Source organism: Salvelinus alpinus, chromosome 34, assembly GCF_045679555.1.
Source record: "Salvelinus alpinus chromosome 34, SLU_Salpinus.1, whole genome shotgun sequence".
NCBI classification, from domain to species: Eukaryota; Metazoa; Chordata; class Actinopteri; order Salmoniformes; family Salmonidae; genus Salvelinus; species Salvelinus alpinus.
This window is the reverse complement of record NC_092119.1, coordinates 20,552,603-20,579,000: the sequence shown is the minus strand read 5'-3', so window position 1 is coordinate 20,579,000 and position 26,398 is coordinate 20,552,603. Positions and strand designations below refer to the sequence as shown.

At 46.3% G+C, this 26,398-nt stretch overlaps 2 protein-coding genes across 5 annotated transcripts in view; one reads left to right on the top strand and one right to left on the bottom strand.

Annotated features, from left to right (window-relative positions):
* Positions 1-6,935: 6,935 nt before the first annotated feature.
* Positions 6,936-9,533, top strand: gpr135 (G protein-coupled receptor 135). Its single transcript, XM_071382646.1, has one exon. The coding sequence runs from the start codon at positions 7,198-7,200 to the stop codon at positions 8,572-8,574; it is 1,377 nt and encodes a 458-aa protein (XP_071238747.1). The 5' UTR covers positions 6,936-7,197; the 3' UTR covers positions 8,575-9,533.
* Positions 9,534-9,618: 85 nt separating this feature from the next.
* LOC139563738 (disheveled-associated activator of morphogenesis 1-like) overlaps positions 9,619-26,398 on the bottom strand; it is an 84,364-nt gene continuing 67,584 nt past the window's right edge. For all 4 annotated transcript variants that reach the window (XM_071382642.1, XM_071382641.1, XM_071382645.1 and 1 more), the window contains 9 exons: positions 26,001-26,085; positions 22,097-22,203; positions 18,214-18,302; positions 17,709-17,877; positions 17,271-17,378; positions 16,485-16,545; positions 16,061-16,192; positions 15,023-15,193; positions 9,619-14,765 (listed from right to left, as the gene is read on the bottom strand). In XM_071382642.1, coding sequence (XP_071238743.1) covers positions 14,559-14,765; positions 15,023-15,193; positions 16,061-16,192; positions 16,485-16,545; positions 17,271-17,378; positions 17,709-17,877; positions 18,214-18,302; positions 22,097-22,203; positions 26,001-26,085 — 1,129 coding nt within the window. In that variant the 3' untranslated portion in view covers positions 9,619-14,558. The remainder of the gene's footprint in view (positions 14,766-15,022; positions 15,194-16,060; positions 16,193-16,484; positions 16,546-17,270; positions 17,379-17,708; positions 17,878-18,213; positions 18,303-22,096; positions 22,204-26,000; positions 26,086-26,398) is intronic.

Genomic DNA, 26,398 nt, shown 5'->3' with positions numbered 1-26,398 from the left:
TGCAGTCCTTAATCTAAAGTGAGTGCTATTTATACTTTATAAACATTTTATAAATGTTTTGAGTGACCAGTGTAATTTTTATGTATGTATGTATGTATAAATGTAATGTGAAAATATATATTTAATACATAAGGGGAAATCTACACTCGCTATATCATATTTTTTTCATCAAAAACTACCGAGTTCTATATTTATTAATGTATCATGGCGCCGGAGAAGATGGCTAACGTTTTACGTGCTCCTAACCAACTGTGTTTTTTTGTTCATTTCTTTATGTTGTTTGTAACTTATTTTGTAACTTATTTTGCACATAATGTTGCTGCTACCATCTCTTATGACTGAAAAGAACTTCTGGACATCAGAACAGCGATTACTCACCACGAACTGCCAGAAGCTTTTTTTCCTTTAACAAGTCCGATGAGCCCGACGTGAAGGACATACTGCTTTCCCAGGAACAGGCCCAAATCCCCGTCATTTGCGTGAAGAGAAGACGGAGAAAAAGAGGGCAGAGGTCGGGCTGCCTTCTGAGAATACGTAGGCGATCGAACAAACTCCCACTGCCTCCCGTTCAACTATCTAACGTGCAATCATTGGAAAATATTGACGACCTACGCGGAAGATTAACCTACCAACGGGACATTAAAAACTGTAATATTTTATGCTTCACGGAGTCGTGGCTGAACGACGACATACGTTGTATCGGCAGGATAGAACAGCGGCATCTGGTAAGACAGGGGGTGGTGGACAATATATATTTGTAAACAACAGCTGGTGCACGATATCTAAGGAAGTCTCGAGGTTTTGCTCGCCTGAGGTAGAGTATCTCATGATAAGCTGTAAACCACACTATCTACCTAGAGAGTTTTCATCTGTATTTTTTGTACCTGTCTACATACCACCACAGACCGATGCTGACACTAAAACCGCACTCAATGAGCTGTATACCGCCATAAGAAAACAGGACAACGCTCATCCAGAGGCGGCTCTCCTAGTGACCGGGGACTTTAATGCAGGGAAACTTAAATCAGTTTTACCTAATTTCTATCAGCATGTCAAATGTGCAACCAGAGGGAAAAAAACTCTAAACCACCTTTACTCCACACACAGAGATGAGTACAAAGCTCTCCCTCGCCCTCCATTTGGCAAATCTGACCATAATTCTATCCTCCTGATTCCTGCTTACAGGTAAAAATTAAAGCAGGAAGCACAAGTGACTCGGTCAATGAAAAAGCAGTCAGATGAAGCAGATGCTAAGCTACAGGACTGTTTTGCTAGCACAGACTTTAATATGTTCCGGGATCCTTCCGATGGCATTGAGGGGTACACTACATCAGTCATTGGCTTCATCAATAAGTGCATCAATGACATCGTCCCCACAGTGACCGTACATACACCAACCAGAAGCCCTGGATTACAGGCAACATCCGCACTGAGCTAAAGGCTAGAGCTGCTGCGTTCAAGGAGCAGGACTCTAACCTGGAAGCTTATAACAAATCCAACTATCACCTCCAACGAACCATCAAACAGGCAAAGCATCAATACACGACGAAGATCGAATCGTACTACAGTGGCTCCAACTCTCATCGGATGTGGCAGGGTTTTCAAACCACTACAGACTGCAAAGGGAAGCACAGCCGAGAGCTGCCCAGTGACACGAGCCTACCAGACAAGCTAAACTATGTCTATGCTCGATTAAAGGTTAATAACACTGAAACATGCATGAGAGCACCAGCTGTTCCGGACGACTGTGTGATCACGCTCTCCGCAGCTGATGTGAGGAAGACCTTTAAACAGGTCAACATTCACAAGGCCACAGGGCCAGATGGATTACCAGGACGTGTACTACGAGCATGCGCTGACCAACTAGTAAGTGTCTTCACTGACATTTTAAAACTCTCCCTGTCCGAGTCTGTAATACCAACATGTTTTAAGCAGACCACCATTGTCCCTGTGCCCAAGAACACTAAGGTAACCTACATAAATAACTACCGACCTGAAGCACTCATGTCTGTAGCCATGAAGTGCTTATAAAGGCTGGTCATGGCTCACATCAACACCATTATCCCAAAAACCCTAGACCCACTCCAATTTGCATACCACCTTAACAGATCCACAGATGATGCAATCGCTATTGCACTCCACACTGCCCTTTCCCACCTGAATAAAAGGAACACCTATGTGAGAATGCTATTCATTGACTACAGCTCAGCGTTCAACACCATAGTGCCCTCAAACTCATCAATAAGCCAAGGACCCTGGGACTAAACACCTCCCTCTGCAACTGGACCTGCCCCCAGGTGGTAAGGGTAGGTAACAACACATCCGCCATGCTGATCCTCAACACAGGGGCCCTCAGGGGTGCGTGCTCAGTCCCCTCCTGTACACCCTGTTCACTCATGACTGCACGGCCAGGCACGACTCCAACACCATCATTAAGTTTGCCGATGACACAACAGTGGTAGGCCTGATCACCGACAACAATGAGACAGCCTATAGGGAGGAGGTCAGAGACCTGGCCATGTGGTGCCAGGACAACAACCTCTCCCTCAACGTTATCAAGACAAAGGAGATGATTGTGGACTACAGGAAAAGGAGGACCGAGCATGCCCCAATTCTCTTCGACGGGGCTGTAGTGGAGCAGGTTGAGAGCTTCAAGTTCCTTGGTGTCCACATCAACAAACTAACATGGTCCAAGCACACCGAGACAGTCGTGAAAAGGCATCTCAACAGTTTTTACCCCCAAGCCATAAGACTCCTGAACAGGTAATCAAATGGCTACCCGGACGGACTATTTGCATTTTGTGCCCCCCCCCCCCCCCCAACCCCTCTTTTACGCTGCTAGTGCTCTCTGTTTATCATATATGCATAGTCACTTTATCTATATATTCATATACATACTACCTCAATTGGACCGACCAACCAGTGCTCCGGCACATTGGCTAACTTGGCTATCTGCATTGTGTCCCGCCACCCACCACCCGCCAACCCCTCTTTTACGCTACTGCTACTCTCTGTTCATCATATATGCATAGTCACTTTAACCATATCTACATGTACAGACTATCTCAATCAGCCTGACTAACCGGTGTCTGTATGTAGCCTCACTACTTTTATAGCCTTGCTACTGTATATAGCCTCGCTACTGTTATTTTCCCCTTTCTTTTTACTGTTGTTTTTATTTCTTTACTTACCTATTGTTCACCTAATACCTTTTTTGCACTATTGGTTAGAGCCTGTAAGTAAGCATTTCACTGTAAGGTCTACACCTGTTGTATTCAGCGCAGGTGACCAATAAACTTTGATTTGATTTGATTTGAAGAGGGTATAACAAAACCTATTTCCCCTAAGGAGACTGAAAATATTTGGCATGGGTCCTCAGATCCTCAAAAGGTGCTACAGCTGTACCATTGAGAGCATCCTGACTGGTTGCATCACTGCCTGGCATGGCAACTGCTCGGCCTCCGACCGCAAGGCACTACAGAGGGTAGTGCCTACGGCCCAGTTCATCACTGGGGCCAAGCTTCCTGAGTTTTGGTAGGTCAGGGATTAGCCCAGGAGTCTGAAGTATATTAACTATGACGTGAATGTGAGATGGAATTCTGGGTTGGCCGTACAGGGATGATCTCTGTTAAAAATGCATAATGCACTTGGGTCATTCCAAGGCGCTACAGAGGGTAGTGCGTACGGCATAGTACATCACTAGAGCCAAGCTTTCTGCCATCCAGGACCTCTATACCAGGCGGTGTCAGAGGAAGGCCCTAGAAATTGTCATAGACTCCAGCCACCCAAGTCATAGACTGTTCTCTTTGCTGCCGCACGGCAAGCGGTACCGGTGCACCAAGTCTGGTCCAAGAGGCTTCTAAACAGCTTCTACCCCCAAGCCATAAGACTCCTGAACATCTAATCAAATGGCTACCAAGGCTACTTGCATTGCCCTCCCCTTTTACACCACTGCTACTCTCTGTTATTATCTATGCATATCCACTTTAACTCCACCTATATGCACATATTACCTCGAATAACCGGTGCCCCCACACATTGACTCTGTACCGGTACTGTCACGGCCGTCGACAGAACTACCCACCACCAAGGGACCAAGAAGCGTGCGCCAACCTGGAGGACGAGCTGGACCGGGGAGGAGAGAATGGCAGGGGACAAGACCCGGTCACGGAAGCCCGAGAGGCAGCTCCAAAAAAAATGGGGGGGGGGGCAACACGGGGAGATTGGCGGGCGGAGTCGGAGTTTAGACCTGAGCCAACTCCCCGTGCTTACCGTGGGGAGCATGTGACTGGTCAGGCACCGTGTTATGGGGTGATGCGCACGGTGTCTCGAGTGAGCATTCACAGGCCGGTGTGCTCTGTGTCAGCGTCCCGCATTTTCCGGGTGGAAGTGGGTATCCAGCCAGAACAGGTTGTGCCAGATCTGCGCTCGAGACCTCCAGTGCGCCTCCACGGCCCAGGGAATCCGGTGCCAGTGCCAAGAACCAAGCCTCCAGTATGTCTCCCCAGCCTGGTGAGTCCTGTGCCTGCTGCCAGAACCAGGCCTCCTGTATGTCTCCCCAGCCTGGTGAGCCCTGTGGCAGCTCCACGTACCAGACTGCCCATACGTCTCCTCACTCCAGGGATGATCCATGGCAAGAAGCCTCCAGTGATGATCCAAGGCACGAAGCCTCCAGTGATGATCCATGGCAAGAAGCCTCCAGTGATGATCAATGGCACGAAGCCTCCAGTGATGATCCATGGCAAGAAGTGATGATCCATGGCACGAAGCCTCCAGTGATGATCCATGGCAAGTAGCCTCCAGTGATGATCCATGGCAAGAAGCCTCCAGTGATGATCCAAGCCTCCAGTGAGGAGTCATGGCACGAAGCCACCAGCGACGGCCTCCAGTCCAGAGCCTCCAGCGACGGCCTCCAGTCCGGCGCCTCCAGCGACGGCCTCCAGTCCGGAGCCCCCAGCGACTGTCCCCAGTCCGGAGCCCCCAGCGACGGTCCCCAGTCCGGGGCCCGCAACGAGGGTGCCCAGTCCGGGGCCCGCAACGAGGGTGCCCAGTCCGGGGCCCGCAACGAGGGTGCCCAATCCGGGGCCGCAACGAGGGTGCCCAGTCCGGGGCCCGCAGCGAGGGTGCCCAGTCCGGGGCCCGCAGCGAGGGTGCCCAGTCCGGGGCCCGCAGCGAGGGTGCCCAGTCCGGGGCCCGCAGCGAGGGTGCCCAGTCCGGGGCCCGCAGCGAGGATGCCCAGTCCGGGGCCCGCAGCGATGGTGCCCAGTCCGGGGCCCGGCTTCGAGGGTCCCCAGTCCGGGTCGGCGACGAGGGTCCCCAGTCCGGGGTCAGCGACGAGGGTCCCCGCACCAGAGGTGCCACCAAAGTGGGGTGAGCCAGTGGTGGAGCGGGGTCTGCGTCCCGCACCTGAGCCGCCACCGCGGATAGATGCCCACCCAGACCCTCCCCTATAGGTTCAGGTTTTGCGGCTGGAGTCCGCACCTTTGGAGGGGGGGGGGGGGGGGGGGTACTGTCACGCCCTGACCTTAGAGAGCCTTTTTATGTCTCTATTTGGTTTGGTCAGGGTGTGATTTGGGGTGGGCATTCTATGTTTTGTTTTCTGTGATTTTGTGTTTCTATGTTTTGGCCGGGTATGGTTCTCAATCAGGGACAGCTGTCTATCGTTGTCTCTGATTGGGAACCATACTTAGGTAGCCATTTTTCCCTCCTTTCGTTGTGGGTAGTTAACTTTGTTTGTGGCACTAATGTCCTGTAAGCTTCACGGTTGTTTCATTCGTTTGTTGTTTTGTTGGCGACATTTTAAATAAAAAGGAAAATGTACGCTCACCAGGCTGCACTTTGGTCCACATCTTTTGACGGCCGTGACAGGTACCCCCTGCATATAGTCTCGCTATTGTTATTTTACTCCTGCTCTTTAATTACTTGTTCCTTTTATTTCTTATTCTTAGTCGCATTTTTTAAACTGTATTATTGGTTAGGGACTTATAAGTAAGCATTTCACTGTAATGTCTACACCTCTTGTATTCAGCGCATGTGACTAATACAATTTCATTAGATTTTTAAATGTTTTACTTATAAATTGCAGGTTAGTGTTTATGCATCATGAATCTTGTTCTGGAGGCACCTCTTCAGTGTGGTTACTAGCTGGCACAGCCACAATGTCATTTGTGGTGGTTAGGCTGTTTTTAAGCCCAACCCTAACCTTGAACCCTAACCACACATCTTACCCTCATGCCTAACCCTATTAAATTAAGATCAAAAGGGTCATTTTTCTATTCATGAATTTTTACCATATAGCCAATTTTTACTTTGCAGCTGGGCTATCTAAGGGGAAATAGCTCAGTTCTGCCTCCAGTACAAGACTGCTTATCAATTAATGATATGTACCCATTGATTCTTGAGTAATATAACTTATAAATGCCTCATGAGCTTAGTCAAATTGTCGTACACCATCATAAGCTTGTTTTACTCCAATGTTTGTAAACAAGCACTGTATAATCTCACAAATTGTTAAAACTATAATTTTGATATCATGGATGGTCAGTCCTTGCATCCGTAGCTCTGTCTATGAATTTGAGAGTGGTTTCATTTCTCTAGTCCCATCCCTCAGCTTTTTGGCGAAACAGTGGCGCGGAAGGCATTGTTATTGTTTCAATCAATGATTGCTGCTTTAATAGTTTGATAGCTATTCAAATGCCTATCCTACAATTAATTGTAATTATATGTAATTATAATGCCTATAACCAATATGAGAATTAAACCTACTTGTAAAATTGTAGGTGTCAGTCTTTCTGTTTTAAAGCCTGCGTGGGAGGCCTATAGGTACCTGACCAAATAACTAATCATCCCGAAAGTGCGTAATGCACTGAAGAAAACCATCACCGATACCATGGCAACGGCTCTAAACGTCACGAAGGGGTGCAAAGACACAAATTGTACGCAAGGAAGGCGGGGACTCGGCAATATGAGATTCAGGAATACGGGGATTGAGGCGACCAGGCGAGAACTGCAAACAGTGGCATGGATCCCAGTTTGAATAATGAGGAACATTTTGAGGAACCCATAGAAAGGGGGTTGCAAAGGGGATCTACATGTCTTTAATGCGACATATCTAAGCTGCTGCATCAACACAGAGACAACATATTCGTAGAGGGATGAATCTCCTTCCATTCTGTGGAGGCCCCCCATTTGTGTCCGATGGATTTCCCCGTGAACATTGCATTGCTTGGCACAAGCAACTCCACCGCTCCAGACAACACCTCTGGCACGGGTTTAACGCTGGAAATAGTCACTATAGCACCGGTGTTACACAGCTTTTTTACGAAGGCCAGTCATGGAAACCTTACGGGCGGAGGCGACGAAAACCAACAACACATACCCGTGCAGAGCGCGGAGGGAAACTCGGTCCTCCAGGGCATCACGGTGGCAGCTCAAGCCTTGTTGCTCCTGGCCATCTTCCTCCTCTCTAGTTTAGGGAATTCTGCGGTGGTGATTGTCATAATAAAACATCGACAGCTGAGAACCGTTACCAATGCTTTCATCATGTCCCTTTCACTGTCTGATTTCTTGACGGCCGTTCTTTGTTTACCGTTCTCGTTCATGATGCTCTTCAGCAAAGATGGTGTGTGGATGTTTGGAGACCGTTTCTGCGTCGCCAACGGGTTCTTCAACGCATGCTTTGGTATTATTTCCACACTGACAATGACTCTAATTTCTTTTGACCGGTATTATGCCATCGTGAGGCAACCTCAGGAGAAGATAGGCAGGAGGAAGGCCATAACGCTGTTGGTGGCAGTGTGGTTAACAGCAGTGTTTTTCTCCATTCCATGGTACCTGGTGATGCGAACATCCAAGGATCTAGTCGTCCATAAAAGGGGCTTCTACCACTGTATGTATGTCTTTCACACTGGTACTTCTAGGATGGGTACCTCTTACAGTATAGCTTTAATAGTGGTGTGTTATCTCCTTCCATTTGCGCTCATGTGTTTCTGTCATTATAACATATGTAAGACCGTTAGGTTATCAGAAATAAGGGTGCGGCCGGTGACCACTTACGCGTATTTACTCCGGTTTTATAGTGAGATGAGGACGGCCACGACAGTGCTGATTATGATAGTGTTTATCATCTTCTGCTGGGGCCCCTACTGTCTGATGGGTATCATCACCGCCGTGGGAGATTACTCATTCAACCCTGTTATGGACACCGTGGCAATATGGATGGCATGGGCAAACGGTGCCATAAACCCGCTCATTTACGCAATTAGAAACCCAAACATATCGATGCTTTTAGGCCGAAGCCGAGAAGAGGGATATAGGACTAGAAACATTTCTGTCTACCTATCTACACAAACCCAAAGCAGGGATGTAAGAACCAGGGCCGACCAAATCAGAGACCGGTATGTGAGCAGGCATGGTGCAAACAGCCGGTTGTCTTCCTCCAGCCCAGCGAATGGAGGAGAGGTTGCGATGTGGGCTTGTAAAAACCCCGCGGTGTTCTTCTGTAGGGATGCTCAGCCAGATACTCTGTCCGAACCCACGGTGCCAAAAGTTGAAACTGCAGATACAAGTCTGTGATCGTACTTTTATTTTCGAGAAACATGATGAATGTCCAAATGTTGAAGTAATTTAATGTGCCAAAGTTTTTAACAAATTGAGAAATCAGAGGAAAAGTAGGCCTAACTGTTAATTAGTGATAAGGGATATAAAAGTCAGTCCTATGAATTGACAACCCGCGTTTGGACACTTTATGCAGTGCCAAGCGCTCTACGCACTGATGGAACAGAGTGCACATTTAAAAGCCCAATGTATTTTCAGGCCATTTAAGCAGTGTGATTTATAAAATACTCAAAATGATTAACATCTCATTTGAATATATGTATTACTTTATGCCTTATCAGATACATGTTCATTGCGCAACCTTTACCACTGGGCGCAGACGTCAGTTCAACGTCTAGTTTTGATTTACATTTGGTTGAGTTGTCAAATAATGTGAATTCAACAAGAGCCAGTCTTTCGATTCCACTTTGATTTGAGGCAGAGTTCATTGCTATAGTATTAAACTGTCAAAAGTGGCACCCCAAACCACTAAATCCCATTGAACTAACCCAAAGGAAAAACTGGATAATGGCGATAGCTATTTAATTTAGGCTGATTTCTTTTTTGATTTGGGATAGTGCATTTGTCCTCATTTATACTGTATTCAGGGTAGAGGTTTAATATGGAATACTGTGAAGAATTCAGGATTTTAAATAAAGTGTGCGTGCGCTTTGATTTGATGTTCAAGATGTCATGTATGGCTGGCCATAGCGATTTGCTAGAACATGAAACAATGCTATGAAAACACAATTTAATGTGCCTGTATTAAAAAAGGTGTATTTTGAATACCATACTCATTAGTTTGTCCATGTAAAATGTAATAATTGTATTGCTTGCCATAAGAAGCTGCGAGTTGTCAGAATTTGATTTTATTGGTGAGTTGTTTGTTAAATCATATTAACTTAAAATGTATAAAATAAATGTTTTGAAGCATCATATATTTATGTATTGTTCCTTATATGTGACACTGCCAATACAGATCCTGACCTAGGACAGGTGGAGTGGTCAAACAGCAGCTAGATGAATTGTTACCAGAGGTTTTATTAGTGACAAAGTCATTATTCACAATGCTTTCTGAATAGTATCCAGAGTATTGCAATTCATAGAAGCAGATGTTTCCTCAGAATGTCTTTAAAACATTTCAGAAATCCTTCACTTTCAGACACGACCAACAGTAAATGAAACCTGTAGAATAGATACATGGGCGCATTGGCCACTCCTTACTATAACTCAGATGAATACCTGTCTTTGTTGCACAGTTTGGAAAACAGGGTTAAATTACATTTTAGTCATTCAGCAGATACTCTTATCCAGAGCGACATACAGTTAGTGCATTCATCTTAAGATAGCTAGGTGAGACAATCATATCAAGTACATTTTCCCTGCAAAGTATTTATCAGCAAAGTCAGTGCTAGTGGGAAAAAAAGAAAGGGGGAGGGTTGTGAGCATGTTAAGATACTTTTCAAAGAGGTAGGGTTTTCGAAAGATGGGCAGAGACTCCGCTGTCCTGACTTTAGGGGGAAGCTTGTTCCACCATTGGGGTGCCAGGACAAAGAGCTTTAACTGCCCTCCCGTAAGGGGAGGGAGGGCCAAGAGACCAGAGGTGGCGGAACAGAGGGCCTGGGTTGGAATGTTGGGTTTGAGCATAGCCTGATTTGGGGCATTTCCCCTTGCTGCTCCGTAGGGAAGAACCAGGGTCTTGAAGGTTATGCAAGCTTCAAATGCAAGCCAGTGGCGTGTGCAGAGGAACGGGGTGACATGAGAAAACTAGGGAAGGTTGAACACCATGCGGGTTGCAGCCTTCTGGATGAGTTTCAGGGGTTTGATGGCACAAATGGGGAACCCAGCCAACAGAGTTGCAGTGGTCTAGATTAGAGATGACAAGTGCCTGGATTATGACCTGCGCCGCTTCCTGTGTGAGTGAAGGTCGTACTCTAGGGATGTTGTAGAGCATGAACCCGCATCACTGCTTTGATGTTTGCAGAGAACGACATGTTGTTTTCCAGGGTCACACCAATGTTCTTTGCACTCTGGGAAAGGGACATCGTGGAGTTGTCAACCGTGATGGAGAAGTCTTGGAGTGGGCAGGCCTTCCCTGGGAAGAAGAGCAGCCCCGTTATGTCAAGGTTGAGCTTGAGGTGGTGAGTAGACATACAAGCTGAGATGTCTGCTAGGCATGCAGAAATGCATGTCGCCACCTGGGTGTCAGAAGGGGGAAGAGTATTTGAGTGCCACCCGCAAAGAAACGATAGCAGAGACCATGTGACAGAGCCGAGTGACTTGGTGTAAAGAGAAAAGTGGGCCTAGATCCGAGCCCTGTGGGACACCAGTAGTGAGAGCATGTGGTGCAGATGCAGATCCTCTCCACGCCACCTGGTCGGTGCGACCTGCCAGGTAGGATGCAATTCAAGAGTGTGCAGAGCCTGAGACGCTCAACCCTGAGAGGGTGGAAAGGAAGATATGATGGTTAGATCTAGGAGGATGAGAAAAGAGTCAGCTTTGGCAGAGCAGAGAGCGGTCTCAGTTGAGTGAGCTGCCTTGAAGCCTGACTGGTTAGGGTCAAGAAGCTTGTTGTGAGATAACGAGAGAGTTGGTCAGAGACAGCATGCACAAGTGTTTTGGAAAGAAAAAGGATACCGGTCTCTAGTTTGGCGGCAGAGGCTGTCGAGTGTTGGTTTCTTGAGGGGAGCGTCTCTTGCCATCTTGAAGTCAGAGAGGACGCAGCTAGTGGTCAGGGATGAATTAATGAGGGAAGTGAGAAGGTCTCCAGAGATTGTCTGGAGAAGTGAATGGGGTCAAGTGGGCAGGTTGTTGGGCGGCCGGACATCACTTGTCGCAGGATTTCATCTGGAAAGAGGGGAGAAAGAGGTCAAGGCGTAGGGTAGTTCTGTGTGAGTGGAACTAGTGGACTCAGTAGGCTGAGTGAATGAGGAGCGTATGTAGTCAATATTTTTTTCAAAGTGGTTGACAAATGTCTGCAGAGAGGGAGGAGGATTAAGGAGAGAGGAGAAAGTGGAAAAGAGTTTCCCAGGGTTGGAGGCAGAAGATACAAATTTAGAGTGATAGAAGGCAGTTTTAGCAGCAGATAAAGAGGGAGATGGTATATAGAAGGGAGTGGAAGGAGGAGGATAGGTCCTCCGGAAGTTTCATTTTCCTCCATTTCCACTCAACTGCCCACAACCCTGTTCTGTTAGTGCGCATTGAGTGACTTATCCACGAAGCAAGAGGTGAAGGTCGGGCTGGCCAGGAGGAAAGGGGACAGTGGGAGTCAAAAGGAGGTGGAAAGGGAAGAGAGTAGGGTCGAAGAGGCAGAGTCAGGAGAATTTAGCAGAAGGAAGAGCGCATAGAAGAGTAACGGGAGCAAAGATTGTGGTGGCGCATGACCATCTGCGTAGGTCTGAGGGTTGTAGGAGAAAAGGAAACAAAGTAGTGATAAGAGATCAGTAGGCGTACAGCCTCTAGTGAAGTTGTGGTCAAGCTGATTTCCTGCCTTGTGCGTGTGAGGTGACTGGGAAAGGGTGAGGTGAAAAGGAGTGGAAACAAAGAGGAAAGAAATGTATTTAAGTCAGGCATCAGGAGGTTAAAGTCACCCAATAGACAGGTGAGAGGGGGAAAGAAAAACTCCACTTCGGAGAAGTGATTAGCCCTGTGCCACCACCACCACGACCAGTAGCAGTGTTATAGGGTATTCCATGTCTCCGTCAGGGTGAGATGAACTCAGCTTTATTGGCCGTAGATCGGAAGTACCAAACCCTGCCGGAGACTAAGAATTCCACATGGGTTGTGCTCACAGGGTACACTAACTTAGAAGTGTTACAGCCACTGAATGGGCAGCGAATGTAAAACCTACCAGAAGAGGAGTGAACTGAAATGGGACACACATACTTGCCAAAGATACAAAAGATCAAAATAAGATCTGAAAATAACTAGGTAAGATACTCAAGTGAGAGAGTGATGTGGAGCCTGCCTCAAACAACTCAGCAATTGTCTGGTTTGGTGACAATAATGTCTCTTACAGCTGCTGCTGAAGAAACAGGGGAGACTGAAGTACTAGCACTAATTGCCTAGCAGAGGTGAAAGACACCTCCCAGCAGTGATTGCCTGGCAGAGGTGGGGGGGAAAACACCCCCTGCAATAAAACACACCCACATATTAGCAGAACTGTTAGACAAATAGGCCTGAAACTAATCCAAGTCCACAACAACAGTCACAAGTACTGAGCAAATCAGACAGTTCAAACAGCAATGATTAAGTAGGCTACTGATAAAAGACAGCACTTCAATTTCAATTGCTCTAGCAAGATAATACCAAAAGCTACTTATTGAATAAAAAATATACTTGCTGCTCTTGTAGGAGGTGATGTCCTTCTAAACTATAGATGGCGCACTAAGACTTGGGCCAAGTAATGCTCCTTAAATAGTCAGGGAAGACAAGTAAGACCACTCCCTCTTAAAACACCCAACTGTTACCAAGGGCTTTTACACAAATTGGCCTGAAACTATTCCAAGTCCACAATGAGTACTGAGCAATCAGACAGACAATGAATAAGGTAAAAGGTAAACTTGGTAAAAGACAGCACTTAAATTCAATTGCCCTAGCAAGACATTACCAACAGCTACTTATTGAATACAGTCCGAGAGGAATTAATAGTTTACTGGCTTGCAAACATAACAAAGATTCAACAGATAATTGACATCCAGGTTTATTACTTTAGTCCGTTTCGAAATAGAAAGTTGTTTAAATAATAAAAAAGCTGTATTGAAAGAACCCACATACCTCCATCAGAAATGCTATCACACAGTTAATTAGGGTGTTGGTAGAAATGTGACCAAAGGTTTTAGAAGGGTTTTACTAATTGGATCTGACTAAATAACTGAAAAGTTTCTGCTGTACATAACATAGTGAGAAGGTGACACAGGAATTGGCACAATACATAATATATACACATACATGACAGTATTGAACACAAATAAAAAATGTATAGGATGCATAGTTTCCAGAATGATATCCACACTGTTGTCAGGATGGCCAGATGTAGAGCAATCATTTTTGGTAACACTTTAAATCAAATCGGAGACAATATCCTTTCAAAACTTCAAACTAGGTCCTATACTCTTTTACAATACTGTATATACAGTAAAATATACATTATTTTTCTACCCTTCTTTTGTTGCTGTTTTAATAGATTATTTTCTAAAGGTGAAAGTTAGGGCTCTAATAAAATGGCAATATTGCATCTGTGATTTGGTTTTTAATATATCTAAATTAGGTCTTTGTAAAATTGTGATTAAAAAAAACAGTATCAAAATGTGTATCTTGTTGTTATGCTTTCGTGCTTAGCTAAAAAACATTATCATTCATACATACTGGATTGTGCTTCAACAGACACTGTTTCTTTGCATGGGGTTGACATCTTTTACCATACCCTTAAGGGAATCTGACTCAATCACACAATAGCAGGAAAGATTTTACATTCTCCCGATTAAAACAGGAAACGTGTCTCCGCCAGGGTCACTGCGTGTGTGTGTTATCCCAGGCTTTCCATTCCACTTCCTGGTTATCTTTGCAGACAGGGAGGGTCAAGGAGAGGGTCCTACTCTAGGGCACCAGCCCTATGCTATTAAAGTGTCCCATTCACGACATGAGCAAAACTGTCATTCCGACCACAGCATTTAAAAAATGTAGGTTAACACAAATAGCTTAGAGTCACTCCTGATCCATAGTTCATGGTTTTCATTAGGAGGTAATGTCTGTTTCCAGACAGACACAAGCTCTGGGTTATTGTTGCTTGAGTAGCAGAAGAGTAAGTAGAGGTCTGTCCACCACCTTTCATGCTCATTTCAGTTCTGTTTTAGTAGTGAGTTCTGTCCACTCCAAAATGAGGGGGCGCTAGGCCCATTCCAAGCCACCAGAGGGCAGCATAGCCTAGCTCTAGTAGGACAAAGGATCCGTCATCAGTTGTTTTAGAGGTTCAGTTTGGTGACTGGCCGCTCCCTGCTGGTCTCAGCTGATGAGTTGACGCGCTTGCGGTTGCGTTTCATCTTGGACAGGTCCTTATCGAACACCTCCCCAGAGCGCAGGGCTGAAACCAGGTCGTCGAACTCACCGTCCTCCTCACAGTTCTCCTTAGCCTTCCTGGACTTGCGCTCCTTCTCCCTCTGCTCCTTCAGCTGAGGGGACAAAACAGGAGTGACTATATGACACACACCTACAGTAGCATATAGTGTGTGACGGATGTATTTGGTGTATTGAGTAAATGAGCAGTACAGCACATGCATTTGAGTGTGTGTTGGTCAAGAGTAAAAAAAAAAAACTCTGGTTTGATACCCATTTGTAATATTTGTTGCATAATGACTGGGTGGTTAAAAGGTGACCATAGGTGACTCTCTCTAGTGTTTTGGTCGGCAATAGACAATCTTAATCTAACCTGTGCTTCCATGCGGGCACGTCGCTCCTCTTCCTCCTTGCGTCTGAGCATGTTCTCATTCTCCTGCTTGGCCTCTGCGAACGCCTGCAGGAATTGGTCGAAGATTCCGAAGAACTCGTCAGGCTGCATACGGGTTGCATCCTCCCCAAAATGCTGCACTGCCTTCAGAAACTGGAGGGAAAACAACGTTAGACACCAAATACTTTAAGATGGACAAACAGCTTTTCCTCTAGATGTAATAAAATGCAATCAATGAGTCACAGGTGATTTCTTTCAGTGTTACACTGGGGATGAATGTGTGAGACGTGGGTACGCCATCATATCTGGGTTCAAATACTATTTGAAATCATAACTAATACTTTATCTGGGCTTGATTGTGCTTGTCTGGTACATTGGAACCAACAGAATAGTCGCAAAAGTGCAAACGCTGCCCACCTGGCACTCCAAACATTCTGTAATTAAAATATTTCAAATATTATTTGAACCCAGGTCTGCTCCCAACAGGTGGTTTCCTCCTCCCTGCCATTGTAAAGTTGAACTTGACACATAAATAACCCTCATCCACTGCGCATGTATCAAATACATTCCACATGGCACTTCATGAAGGGGAGACCCAGAGGGAAAACCATGTCTTTGAAACTGATATCCTTGACCCATCTCAGTTAAAAATTAACTGCTTATATTCAGAGGTTCCAATGTCTATGCAGGTAGACTGTAACCCTTGAACAGACGTGAGTTACTACATCCTCCACATTGAAATACAGTGAAACACAAGGCATACTATTTCCAAGTATATTGGTTGTTTGAAAAGGTGACTTCAAAGCTGCAGTAAGAACACTTAATGTGTGCTACCTACTTGGTTGTGGCCAAGTGTAAAGTTACAGGATTTGTCATTTGCGCTGCCCTTATAAAATCTTGAAAGCGACCATATTTTAGTTTTATAGCTCCATCAGAGCTCCTAGTTGTGGAGAGAAGCATGAGGAGGAGGGGGCAGACGGACAATGCGGTCCCCAGACCCTGGCCCCCGCCGGTTCTCACCAGCTCCTTGGCCTCGGTCAGAGAATCCTCCACGTCTGAGAAGCTGAAGCTGGCCACGGTGATGAACTGGCTCACCACAGACACAAACTTATCCCCCGAAACCTGAGGAAGACCTCTCTGAAACTCCAGCTCCTATACAGTAGGGAACAGCATTACAGGATAATTATATGACTGTCATCAGACAATCCACAACACAAGAGTACAGTACCATGCCCATTTCCAATTGATCATTGCTAGGGCCAGGAGTTTTGTATGGCCATGTGATATGACCAGGCAAAATTCCAGGCCCTAATCTTTGGAGTTCTGTCAGTGGAAACGTATTGAGACTCATGAACAGGAGGTAGAGGAGTGTAAGCCCAACTATACTGCCTCTGATATCATGTGTGGCTCCATTAAGGGTAAACCAATAGAAATGGCCACTCACGGTTTCCACACTCTTCAGTCCAGAACGCAAGTTGCTGATGTCTTTCTCCAACTCTGTCATACTGTGGACAAGGGTAGAGGAAAGAGAAGGAAAGGGAGTGAAGAAAGATGAGGAGAGGAGGAAAGGGAGGGAGTGGAGAGAGGAGTTTATTGACGTGAAACAATTACAAACCATCTGTGCTCCAACCAAGCCACAACTTAGAGACAGGAAATGTGTGAGGATAAAACCCAACTTCCTTCCTTCTCAGTCAGGAAAGGCATGGATACAGGGTTCACTAGGTTTAACAGAAACTCTAACTTAGATTATCTTTATTTGCGACCTGAATTATTATAATTGTTTTAATGCTGACTGTTACACTATTGCTTTGTTGTGGTACGATAGGAAACACCTTGACATTTTGAGGATTGTAGGGTTCACAGTTCACACTTTCCACATTTCAAGAGGATCACTGAAATATGGGCTATTAGGACAACCTGTGCCTCTGACACATCCAGACAATATAAACATGACCTTTAACCCTCTCTGTAAACACAGCATGTAAGGTAATACACACAGCAATACGGTCTTAACCTTTTACCCTTTCTACTTAAAGCCAGGCACCATTAATTTGGCTTAGAGAGGAAAATTCAACAATTACAATGTTGTTGCAAGGATAATTACACACAGTTACACATAAATGAGAGCAACTTAGGTTTATGAAACAGCATCTGTGTGTGTGTGTGTGTGTGTGTGTGCACGCGTGTGTTTGTTGGATCTGATTCAGTCAGCCTTAGCAGCAGCTCGTACTTGACTTTGGCTGCCTCTGGAACACTCTGAAGCTCTTCCTGGAACACGGCCACTTTGGGATACTTATGCTCCAGGATGGTGATCAGGTAATGCAGCAGAGTGATGTTCCTACAAACACATACCACACATTAGTATTCATATCATGCATTAGTATTCACATCACACATTAGAATTCACATCGCACATTAGAATTCACATCGCACATTAGAATTCACATCGCACATTAGAATTCATATTGCACATTAGAATTCATATCACACCTTAGAATTCATATCGCACACATCATCACACACGACACACATCATCACTTTCTTTTCAATGCTCTTAGTGCGGTGTCATTTGGACAGGTCTATGAACAAAAATGTTTTTATGTCAATGGTATTTTTCCTGTATACATAAAGGATAAATGAAATATACTCAAGCCAGAACATTTCTTACTTGTCAATGCTGGACTTGGTGTCAGCAATCTTGTTGAGTGAGGACACTTTGAAGCCATAGGCGTTCCCCCTCTGACCCTTGTTCATGTAGTTACCGAAGGCCAGGACCACCTCCAGAAGCTGCTTGAGGTTGCGACTCTGCAGCACCTCTTTAGATGCCCTGATCAGTGCTGGGGAGATGAAGAGGACGTTACCGTTATGAGGATAAGACATTGGTTAAATGGCATCCTAGTCCATACGTAATGCATTACCTTTGACCGGGGACCACCAAATGGCACCTTGGTTCCTATGTAATGCATTACCTTTGACCGGGGACCACCAAATGGCACCCTAGTTCATACGTAATGCATTACCTTTGACCAGGGACCACCAAATGGCACCCTAGTTCCTATGTAATGCATTACCTTTGACCAGGGACCACCAAATGGCACACTATTCTCTATATAGTGCACTACTTATTTTAAAGGTAGATAATTTGAGCATGGAACATTGTAGGAAAATCCTACCTTCAACTTTAGGTTTGACTTCGACGATTCTTTCAGCAAATTTCTTTTTGAAGTAGAGAGACTGCAGCCTTGGCTGGTAGTGGTTGATTCTGTATTGTAGAAAGAGGTCCAAATATTATGTTTCAATCAGAATTTACATAAACATTACACTTCACTGAAACTGTTGTGTAATAGACGGGTTGCATGACAACGTCACGAAAATGATGCGCACACATCCATGAGGCATAAGGCCGTGTGTTATGATTCTGAACAGTCAGATAGCTAGCAACAATGACAAGAAGCTGCCACGTGGGATATCGTAGGGGTCTTGTTTCAGATAGTTGTATATTGTTCTTGATTCTACGTCTTGTTTTAAGGTGTTTTGATTGATGTCACGTCTATGCTAATACGACTCAAATTCGCTAGCTAGCTAGCTAACCAACAAGTGTAACAATGTGTTTGATAGACAACAAGTGCTTACTATGCTAATGTATTTATGTTTTCAATAAACAGTTGGACTAAATATAGTTGACATGTTTTCAATAATAATTTTTTCCCTCCAAAGTCCCACCTGTCTATTTGACATGACCTTTCCTAAATGAAGGCTATGAACTTTGAATAGAAAGATACTTGTTTTGTGGTTTTGTTCAGACAGTTGATCAACACAGAGGTTTTGTGACCAGACAAAAAAAAATCCACAAAAAAAGAAACATCCCTTTTTCAGGACCCTGTCTTCAAAGATAATTTGTAAAAATCCAAATAACTTCACAGATCTTCATTGTAAAGGGTTTAAACACTGTTTCCCATGCTTGTTCAATGAACCATAAACAATTAATGAACATGCACCTGTGGAACGGTCGTTAAGACACTGACTACTGACTTTGAAAAACACCAAAAGAAAGATGCCCAGGGTCCCTGCTCATCTGCGTGAACGTACCTTAGGCATGCTGCAAGGAGGCATGAGGACTGCAGATGTGGCCAGGGCAATAAATTGCAATGTCAATACTGTGAGACGCCTAAGACAGCGCTACAGGGAGACAGGACGGACAGCTGATCATCCTCGCAGTGGCAGACCACGTGTAACACCTGCACAGGATTGGTACATCCGAACATCACACCTGTGGGACAGGTACAGGATGGCAACAACAACTGCCCGAGTTACACCAGGAACACACAATCCCTCCATCAGTGCTCAGACTGTCCGCAATAGTCCAGCCTCTCTCAGCCTGAGGGCTTGTAGGCCTGTTGTAAGGCAGGTCCTCACCAGACATCACCGGCATCAACGTCGCCTATGGGCACAAACCCACCGTCGTTGGACAGATAGGACTGGCAAAAAGTGCTCTTCACTGACGAGTCACGATATTGTCTCACCAGGGGTGATGGTTGGATTCGCGTTTATCGTCAAAGGAATGATCATTACACCGAGGCATGTACTCTGGAGCGGGATCGATTTGGAGGTGGAGGGTCCGTCATGGTCTGGGGCGGTGTGTCACAGCATCATCAGACTGAGCTTGTTGTCATAGCAGGCAATGTCAACGCTGTGCGTTACAGGGAAGACATCCTCCTCCCTCATGTGGTACCCTTCCTGCAGGCTCATCCTGACATGACCCTCCAACATGACAATGCCACCAGCCACACTGATCATTCTGCGCGTGATTTCCTGCAAGACAGGAATGTCAGTGTTCTGCCATGGTCACCGAAGAGCCCGGATCACAATCCCATTGAGCACGTCTGGGACCTGTTAGATCGGAGAGTGAGGGCTAGGGCCATTCCCCCCAGAAATGTCCGGGAACTTGCAGGTGCCTTGGTGGAAGAGTGGGGTAACATCTCACAGCAAGAACTGGCAAATCTGGTGCAGTCCATGAGGAGGAGATGCACTGCAGTACTTAATGCAGCTGGTGGCCACACCAGATACTGACTGTTACTTTTGATTTTGACCCCCCCCCCCCCCTTTGTTCAGGGACATATTATTCCATTTCTGTTCGTCACATGTCTGTGGAACTTGTTCAGTTTACGTCTTAGTTGTTGAATCTTGTTATGTTAAGTTTGCTGAAAATAAACGCAGTTGACAGTGACAGGACGTTTATTTTTTTGCGGAGTTTACATACATCTTTCACAAATGATTTTACTGGATTAAATATCCAACGTGAAAAACTCAGAGCACATTGAATAAAGAAGCTCCATTCCTGCTCCCTGCCCAAACTCTGTTACCTCAGCTTCAATGTTTTCAGGAAGGCAAAACACAAAAGGAGAAACGACTTCAGATCCTGGAAGGAAGTCTCTATTCCCATAGTAAATGGCTTGATACATCATGGAAAAAATTGTGCTGGTACTAAACTCACAATGGCACCTGGTCATACGTTTCCTTTCCTGTAATCTAGTAATCCAACCCTCATTTGTAACACAGTAGAGGAATGCCCATTAAAGGGACTGCAGTGAGACCTAGCCCTGGGGTTTCTTTTTTTTGCCCTAGCCGAGAATGTCTCCCCAGGGAGGTTTCATATTCACTCATTAACAACAGAGTTACATGGAGAGTTCAGCTGCTTGCCGCCACCTTTGCACCAGCCTCCCCCTCAACCACAGTCTCAACTACAGCCTCCCACTCAGCCACAGCCTCTCACTCAGCCACAGCCTCTCACTCAGCCACAGCCTCTCACTCAGCCACAGCCTCTCACTCAGCCACAGCCTCTCACTCAGCCACAGCCTCTCACTCAGCCACAGCCTCTCACTCAGCCACAGCCTCTCACTCAGCCACAGCCTCTCACTCAGCCACAGCCTCTCACTCAGCCATAGTCTCAACCACAGGCTCCCCTCCCCCTCAACCACAGGCTCCCCCTCAGCCACAGGCTCCCCCTCAGCCACAGGCTCCCCCTCAACCACAGGCTCCCCCTCAACCACAGGCTCCCCCTCAGCCACAGGCTCCCCCTCAACCACAGTCTCAACTACAGCCCCCGCCTCAGCCACAGTCTCAGCCTCCCCTCCCCCTCAACCACAGGCTCCCCCTCCCCCTCCGCCACAGGCTCCCCCTCCGCCACAGGCTCCCCCTCCGCCACAGGCTCCCCCTCCGCCACAGGCTCCCCCTCCGCCACAGGCTCCCCCTCCGCCACAGGCTCCCCCTCAGCCACAGGCTCCCCCTCAGCCACAGGCTCCCCCTCAGCTCAGATAGCATGACTCATGGTAAAGAATAACCTAAAGAAATAAAAATTTGCTCACTCACATATTATACTTCTAAAACTAGTTGGGGGATGAATTCTCATAATTATAGTCCATAGTGAATTACATGGACAGCACTCCAAAAGGTAATACATTTGTTTGACCTACACATGGCAAAATGCAGTGCTGTATATTTTATTCACTAAAGAACAATACCAATCGTTCTACTCTCCCCAAGTACTCACAGTCAGGACCAATGGCCTTCACTGGCAGATCTGGGTCACAGCTTCATGTCTGGCAGTGATGTCCCTCAGCAGTTACAGTAGATATACCAAAGTGATTTGTGTTAAAAGACGTTGACATCCAGCTAGCACGTCACTGAGTGTCATGCTGTTATCATATGCTGCTGGTGGTACTACAATGATCTGTGTGTCAATTCCTGTTAACAGCAACGTTGATTCAAGACTATTAACACAGAACGTGTTGTTACAGTAAAAGCACTGATGAAGACTACATGTTAACAATGAAGAAGCAGTTTTAAAGTCAACATCCATTGTCATCCGAGAGCAGCTGAATATTTTCCACAGTATACCAACAAACAACATGCTGAGGATAGTGTCTAGCACTGCGGGGTTTTAGCAATTTGGGGGTTTGAAAAGCGCATTACAAATAAAATGTTATTATTATTGGGAATGTGGTGTTACACAATGTAGCAGTACCGAAAGTCAATATACCGAACCAAAGTCCTTACCTGCTCATCTCGTAGAGGAAGCGGTCAGCCTTGGCCATGCGGTCCAGCTCATGCTTGTGCTCCTCCAGGAGATCCACGTCACTCTTCTCTGGGACAAACTTCAGCAGCTGGACAGGAACAGGACAATTATCAAGAGAGAACTTGTACAGCCACACACTAATACCCTTCTCTCCACTGTGATAGCTGATGTGTGATGAGCTTCCTGGCGCAAAATGTCAGGTATGGGGAGTTTCACCCCTTACTAACTAAAGAGCTTTGACAATCTGGAAAAGCGCTATAGAAATCAAATCAATTATGAATTATTATCATTGAAAAGACATGCAGAGTTATCACTGAGATGTGGTAATCTCCTGCTGGAAATAAATGGCCGCTCTGAATGTAAATTATGTTTAAATGACTCAGACCTAGAACTCGTAGAACTTTGATCATGTTCCATTGAACAGATGGATTAGGTTGGCAGCTGGACACATTTTTCTTCAGAACTCAGAACAGACATGGCAGTCAGGCAGTATTCCCACTAACAGCATTCAGATGCTTTAAAACCATGCTAAATATCCTCCGCCGTCCAGGCCAGCCGGGCCGGGCCCCACCACTACAAATGCTCCATTCCGTCACTAGCGCACTCCCTATGAACACTGCAGACTTTCTTTAATTAGGGCCCTAGATTAAAGCAATAGCAATGAAAAGTCTTATAAAACTCGATTAGCCTTCAATTACTCACATCTATTTGAAAATACTATACTTTTTCACCTAGTCATCGTCATAGTTATGGGGCGATAAAGAACATGAAGGCTCAGCGGTTTTGAGGGAAGGTTAAAAGGGGACGAGGAGTTTTACGATTACATGTCATCAGTTAGTCATCATCAAAGCAATCATTGGATTACAGAATTCTCTGGAATATGGTGATACATTTGGCCTATGTACTGTACTACAATCAGAGTAGAAACAGAAAAGGGCTCCCTAAAAAATATGTATCAGAGAGAGAGAGGGGGGGGGCTACATGCTGTATCAGAGAGAGAGAGGGGGGCTACATGATGTATCAGAGAGAGAGAGAGAGAGGAGGGCTACATGCTGTATCAGAGAGTGAGAGGGGGGGGCTACATGATGTATCAGAGAGAGAGAGAGGAGGGCTACATGCTGTATCAGAGAGAGAGGAGGGCTACATGCTGTATCAGAGAGTGAGAGGGGGGGGCTACATGATGTATCAGAGAGTGAGAGAGAGAGGAGGGCTACATGCTGTATCAGAGAGTGAGAGGGGGGGGCTACATGCTGTATCAGAGAGAGAGAGGAGGGCTACATGCTGTATCAGAGAGTGAGAGGGGGGGGCTACATGCTGTATCAGAGAGAGAGAGAGAGAGAGAGGAGGGCTACATGATGCATCAGAGAGAGAGAGAGAGAGAGGAGGGCTACATGATGCATCAGAGAGAGAGAGAGAGAGGAGGGCTACATGCTGTATCAGAGAGAGAGAGAGAGAGAGAGGAGGGCTACATGCTGTATCAGAGAGAGAGAGCGAGAGGAGGGCTACATGCTGTATCAGAGAGAGAGAGGAGGGCTACATGATGTATCAGAGAGAGAGAGAGAGAGAGAGAGAGGAGGGCTACATGCTGTATCAGAGAGAGAGAGAGAGAGAGGAGGGCTACATGCTGTATCAGAGAGAGAGAGCGAGAGGAGGGCTACATGCTGTATCAGAGAGAGAGAGGAGGGCTACATGATGTATCAGAGAGAGAGAGAGGGAGAGAGAGAGGAGGGCTACATGATGTATCAGAGAGAGAGAGAGAGAGAGAGGAGGGCTACATGCTGTATCAGAGAGTGAGAGAGGAGGGCTACATGCTGTATCAGAGAGTGAGAGAGAGGAGGGCTACATGCTGTATCAGAGAGTGAGAGAGAGGAGGGCTACATGCTGTATCAGAGAGTGAGAGAGGAGGGCTACATGCTGTATCAGAGAGTGAGAGAGGAGGGCTACATGCTGTATCAGAGAGAGAGAGAGAGGAGGGCTACATGCTGTATCAGAGAGTGAGAGAGGAGGGCTACATGCTGTATCAGAGAGTGAGAGATGAGGGCTACATGCTGTATCAGAGAGAGAGAGGAGGGCTACATGCTGTATCAGAGAGAGAGAGGAGGGCTACATGATGTATCAGAGAGTGAGAGAGGAGGGCTACATGCTGTATCAGAGAGAGAGAGGGGGGCTACATGATGTATCAGAGAGAGAGAGAGGAGGGCTACATGCTGTATCAGAGAGTGAGAGGGAGGAGGGCTACATGATGTATCAGAGAGAGAGAGAGGGGGGGCTACATGATGTATCAGAGAGTGAGAGAGAGAGGAGGGCTACATGCTGTATCAGAGAGTGAGAGGGGGGGGCTACATGATGTATCAGAGAGTGAGAGGGGAGGGCTACATGCTGTATCAGAGAGTGAGAGGAGAGGAGGGCTACATGCTGTATCAGAGAGAGAGAGAGAGGAGGGCTACATGATGTATCAGAGAGAGAGAGAGGAGGACTACATGCTGTATCAGAGAGAGAGAGGAGGGCTACATGCTGTATCAGAGAGAGAGAGGAGGGCTACATGCTGTATCAGAGAGAGAGAGGAGGGCTACATGATGTATCAGAGAGAGAGAGAGAGAGAGGAGGGCTACATGATGTATCAGAGAGAGAGAGAGAGAGAGGAGGGCTACATGCTGTATCAGAGAGTGAGAGAGGAGGGCTACATGCTGTATCAGAGAGTGAGAGAGGAGGGCTACATGCTGTATCAGAGAGTGAGAGAGAGGAGGGCTACATGCTGTATCAGAGAGTGAGAGAGAGGAGGGCTACATGCTGTATCAGAGAGTGAGAGAGGAGGGCTACATGCTGTATCAGAGAGTGAGAGAGGAGGGCTACATGCTGTATCAGAGAGAGAGAGAGAGGAGGGCTACATGCTGTATCAGAGAGTGAGAGAGGAGGGCTACATGCTGTATCAGAGAGTGAGAGATGAGGGCTACATGCTGTATCAGAGAGAGAGAGGAGGGCTACATGCTGTATCAGAGAGAGAGAGGAGGGCTACATTATGTATCAGAGAGAGAGAGGAGGGCTACATGGTGTATCAGAGAGAGAGAGGAGGGCTACATGGTGTATCAGATAGAGAGAGGAGGGCTACATGGTGTATCAGATAGAGAGAGGAGGGCTACATGCTGTATCAGAGAGAGAGAGGAGGGCTACATGGTGTATCAGAGAGAGAGAGGAGGGCTACATGGTGTATCAGAGAGTGATAGGAGGGCTACATGCTGTATCAGAGAGAGAGAGGAGGGCTACATGATATATCAGATAGAGAGAGGGGGGCTACATGCTGTATCAGGGAGAGAGAGGAGGGCTACATGCTGTATCAGAGAGAGAGAGGAGGGCTACATGATATATCAGATAGAGAGAGGGGGGCTACATGCTGTATCAGAGAGAGAGAGGAGGGCTACATGATGTATCAGAGAGAGAGAGGAGGGCTACATGCTGTATCAGATAGAGAGAGGAGGGCTACATGCTGTATCAGATAGAGAGAGGAGGGCTACATGCTGTATCAGAGAGAGAGAGGAGGGCTACATGATGTATCAGAGAGAGAGAGGAGGGCTACATGCTGTATCAGATAGAGAGAGGAGGGCTACATGATGTATCAGAGAGAGAGAGGAGGGCTACATGATGTATCAGAGAGAGAGAGGAGGGCTACATGCTGTATCAGAGAGAGAGAGGAGGGCTACATGCTGTATCAGAGAGAGAGAGGAGGGCTACATGCTGTATCAGATAGAGAGAGGAGGGCTACATGCTGTATCAGAGAGAGAGAGGAGGGCTACATGATGTATCAGAGAGAGAGAGGAGGGCTACATGCTGTATCAGGGAGAGAGAGGACGACTACATGATGTATCAGAGAGTGAGAGGGGGGCCCACCTGCTCCAGCATGTCCTTGGGCAGATCCTCGTGTTCGTCCATAGTCAGGATGGCCCTCTTGATCTCCTCATTGGTCAGCTTCAGCCTGCAACACAACAGCATTATCATTACCACAGAGGACTACTGTACATTACATCTAAAATGGTCAATAGGAGAGGACACCAGTTTTACCAGTTAATGTCTTGTTATTGATGTGTAACAGTTTGTTTTAACAGTAATGTACAGTGCATCCATGTTATGTACTGTTCTATTTGTGTCGCCTCACACAAAAATCTGTAAGTAAATTTAGAGTTGTAGTATCCATTTTGAAAAGGCCTGTGAGTATCAGTCATAAAGAGAGAGTCACAAGCTAAATAACCTGTCCCAAACCTTTAGCAGTTGCAGAAACAAAGAGTTAG

Excerpts from the sequence above, each read along its gene's own strand:
- gpr135 (XM_071382646.1), top strand. The coding sequence starts at position 7,198 with ATGGATTTCCCCGTGAACATTGCATTGCTTGGCACAAGCAACTCCACC.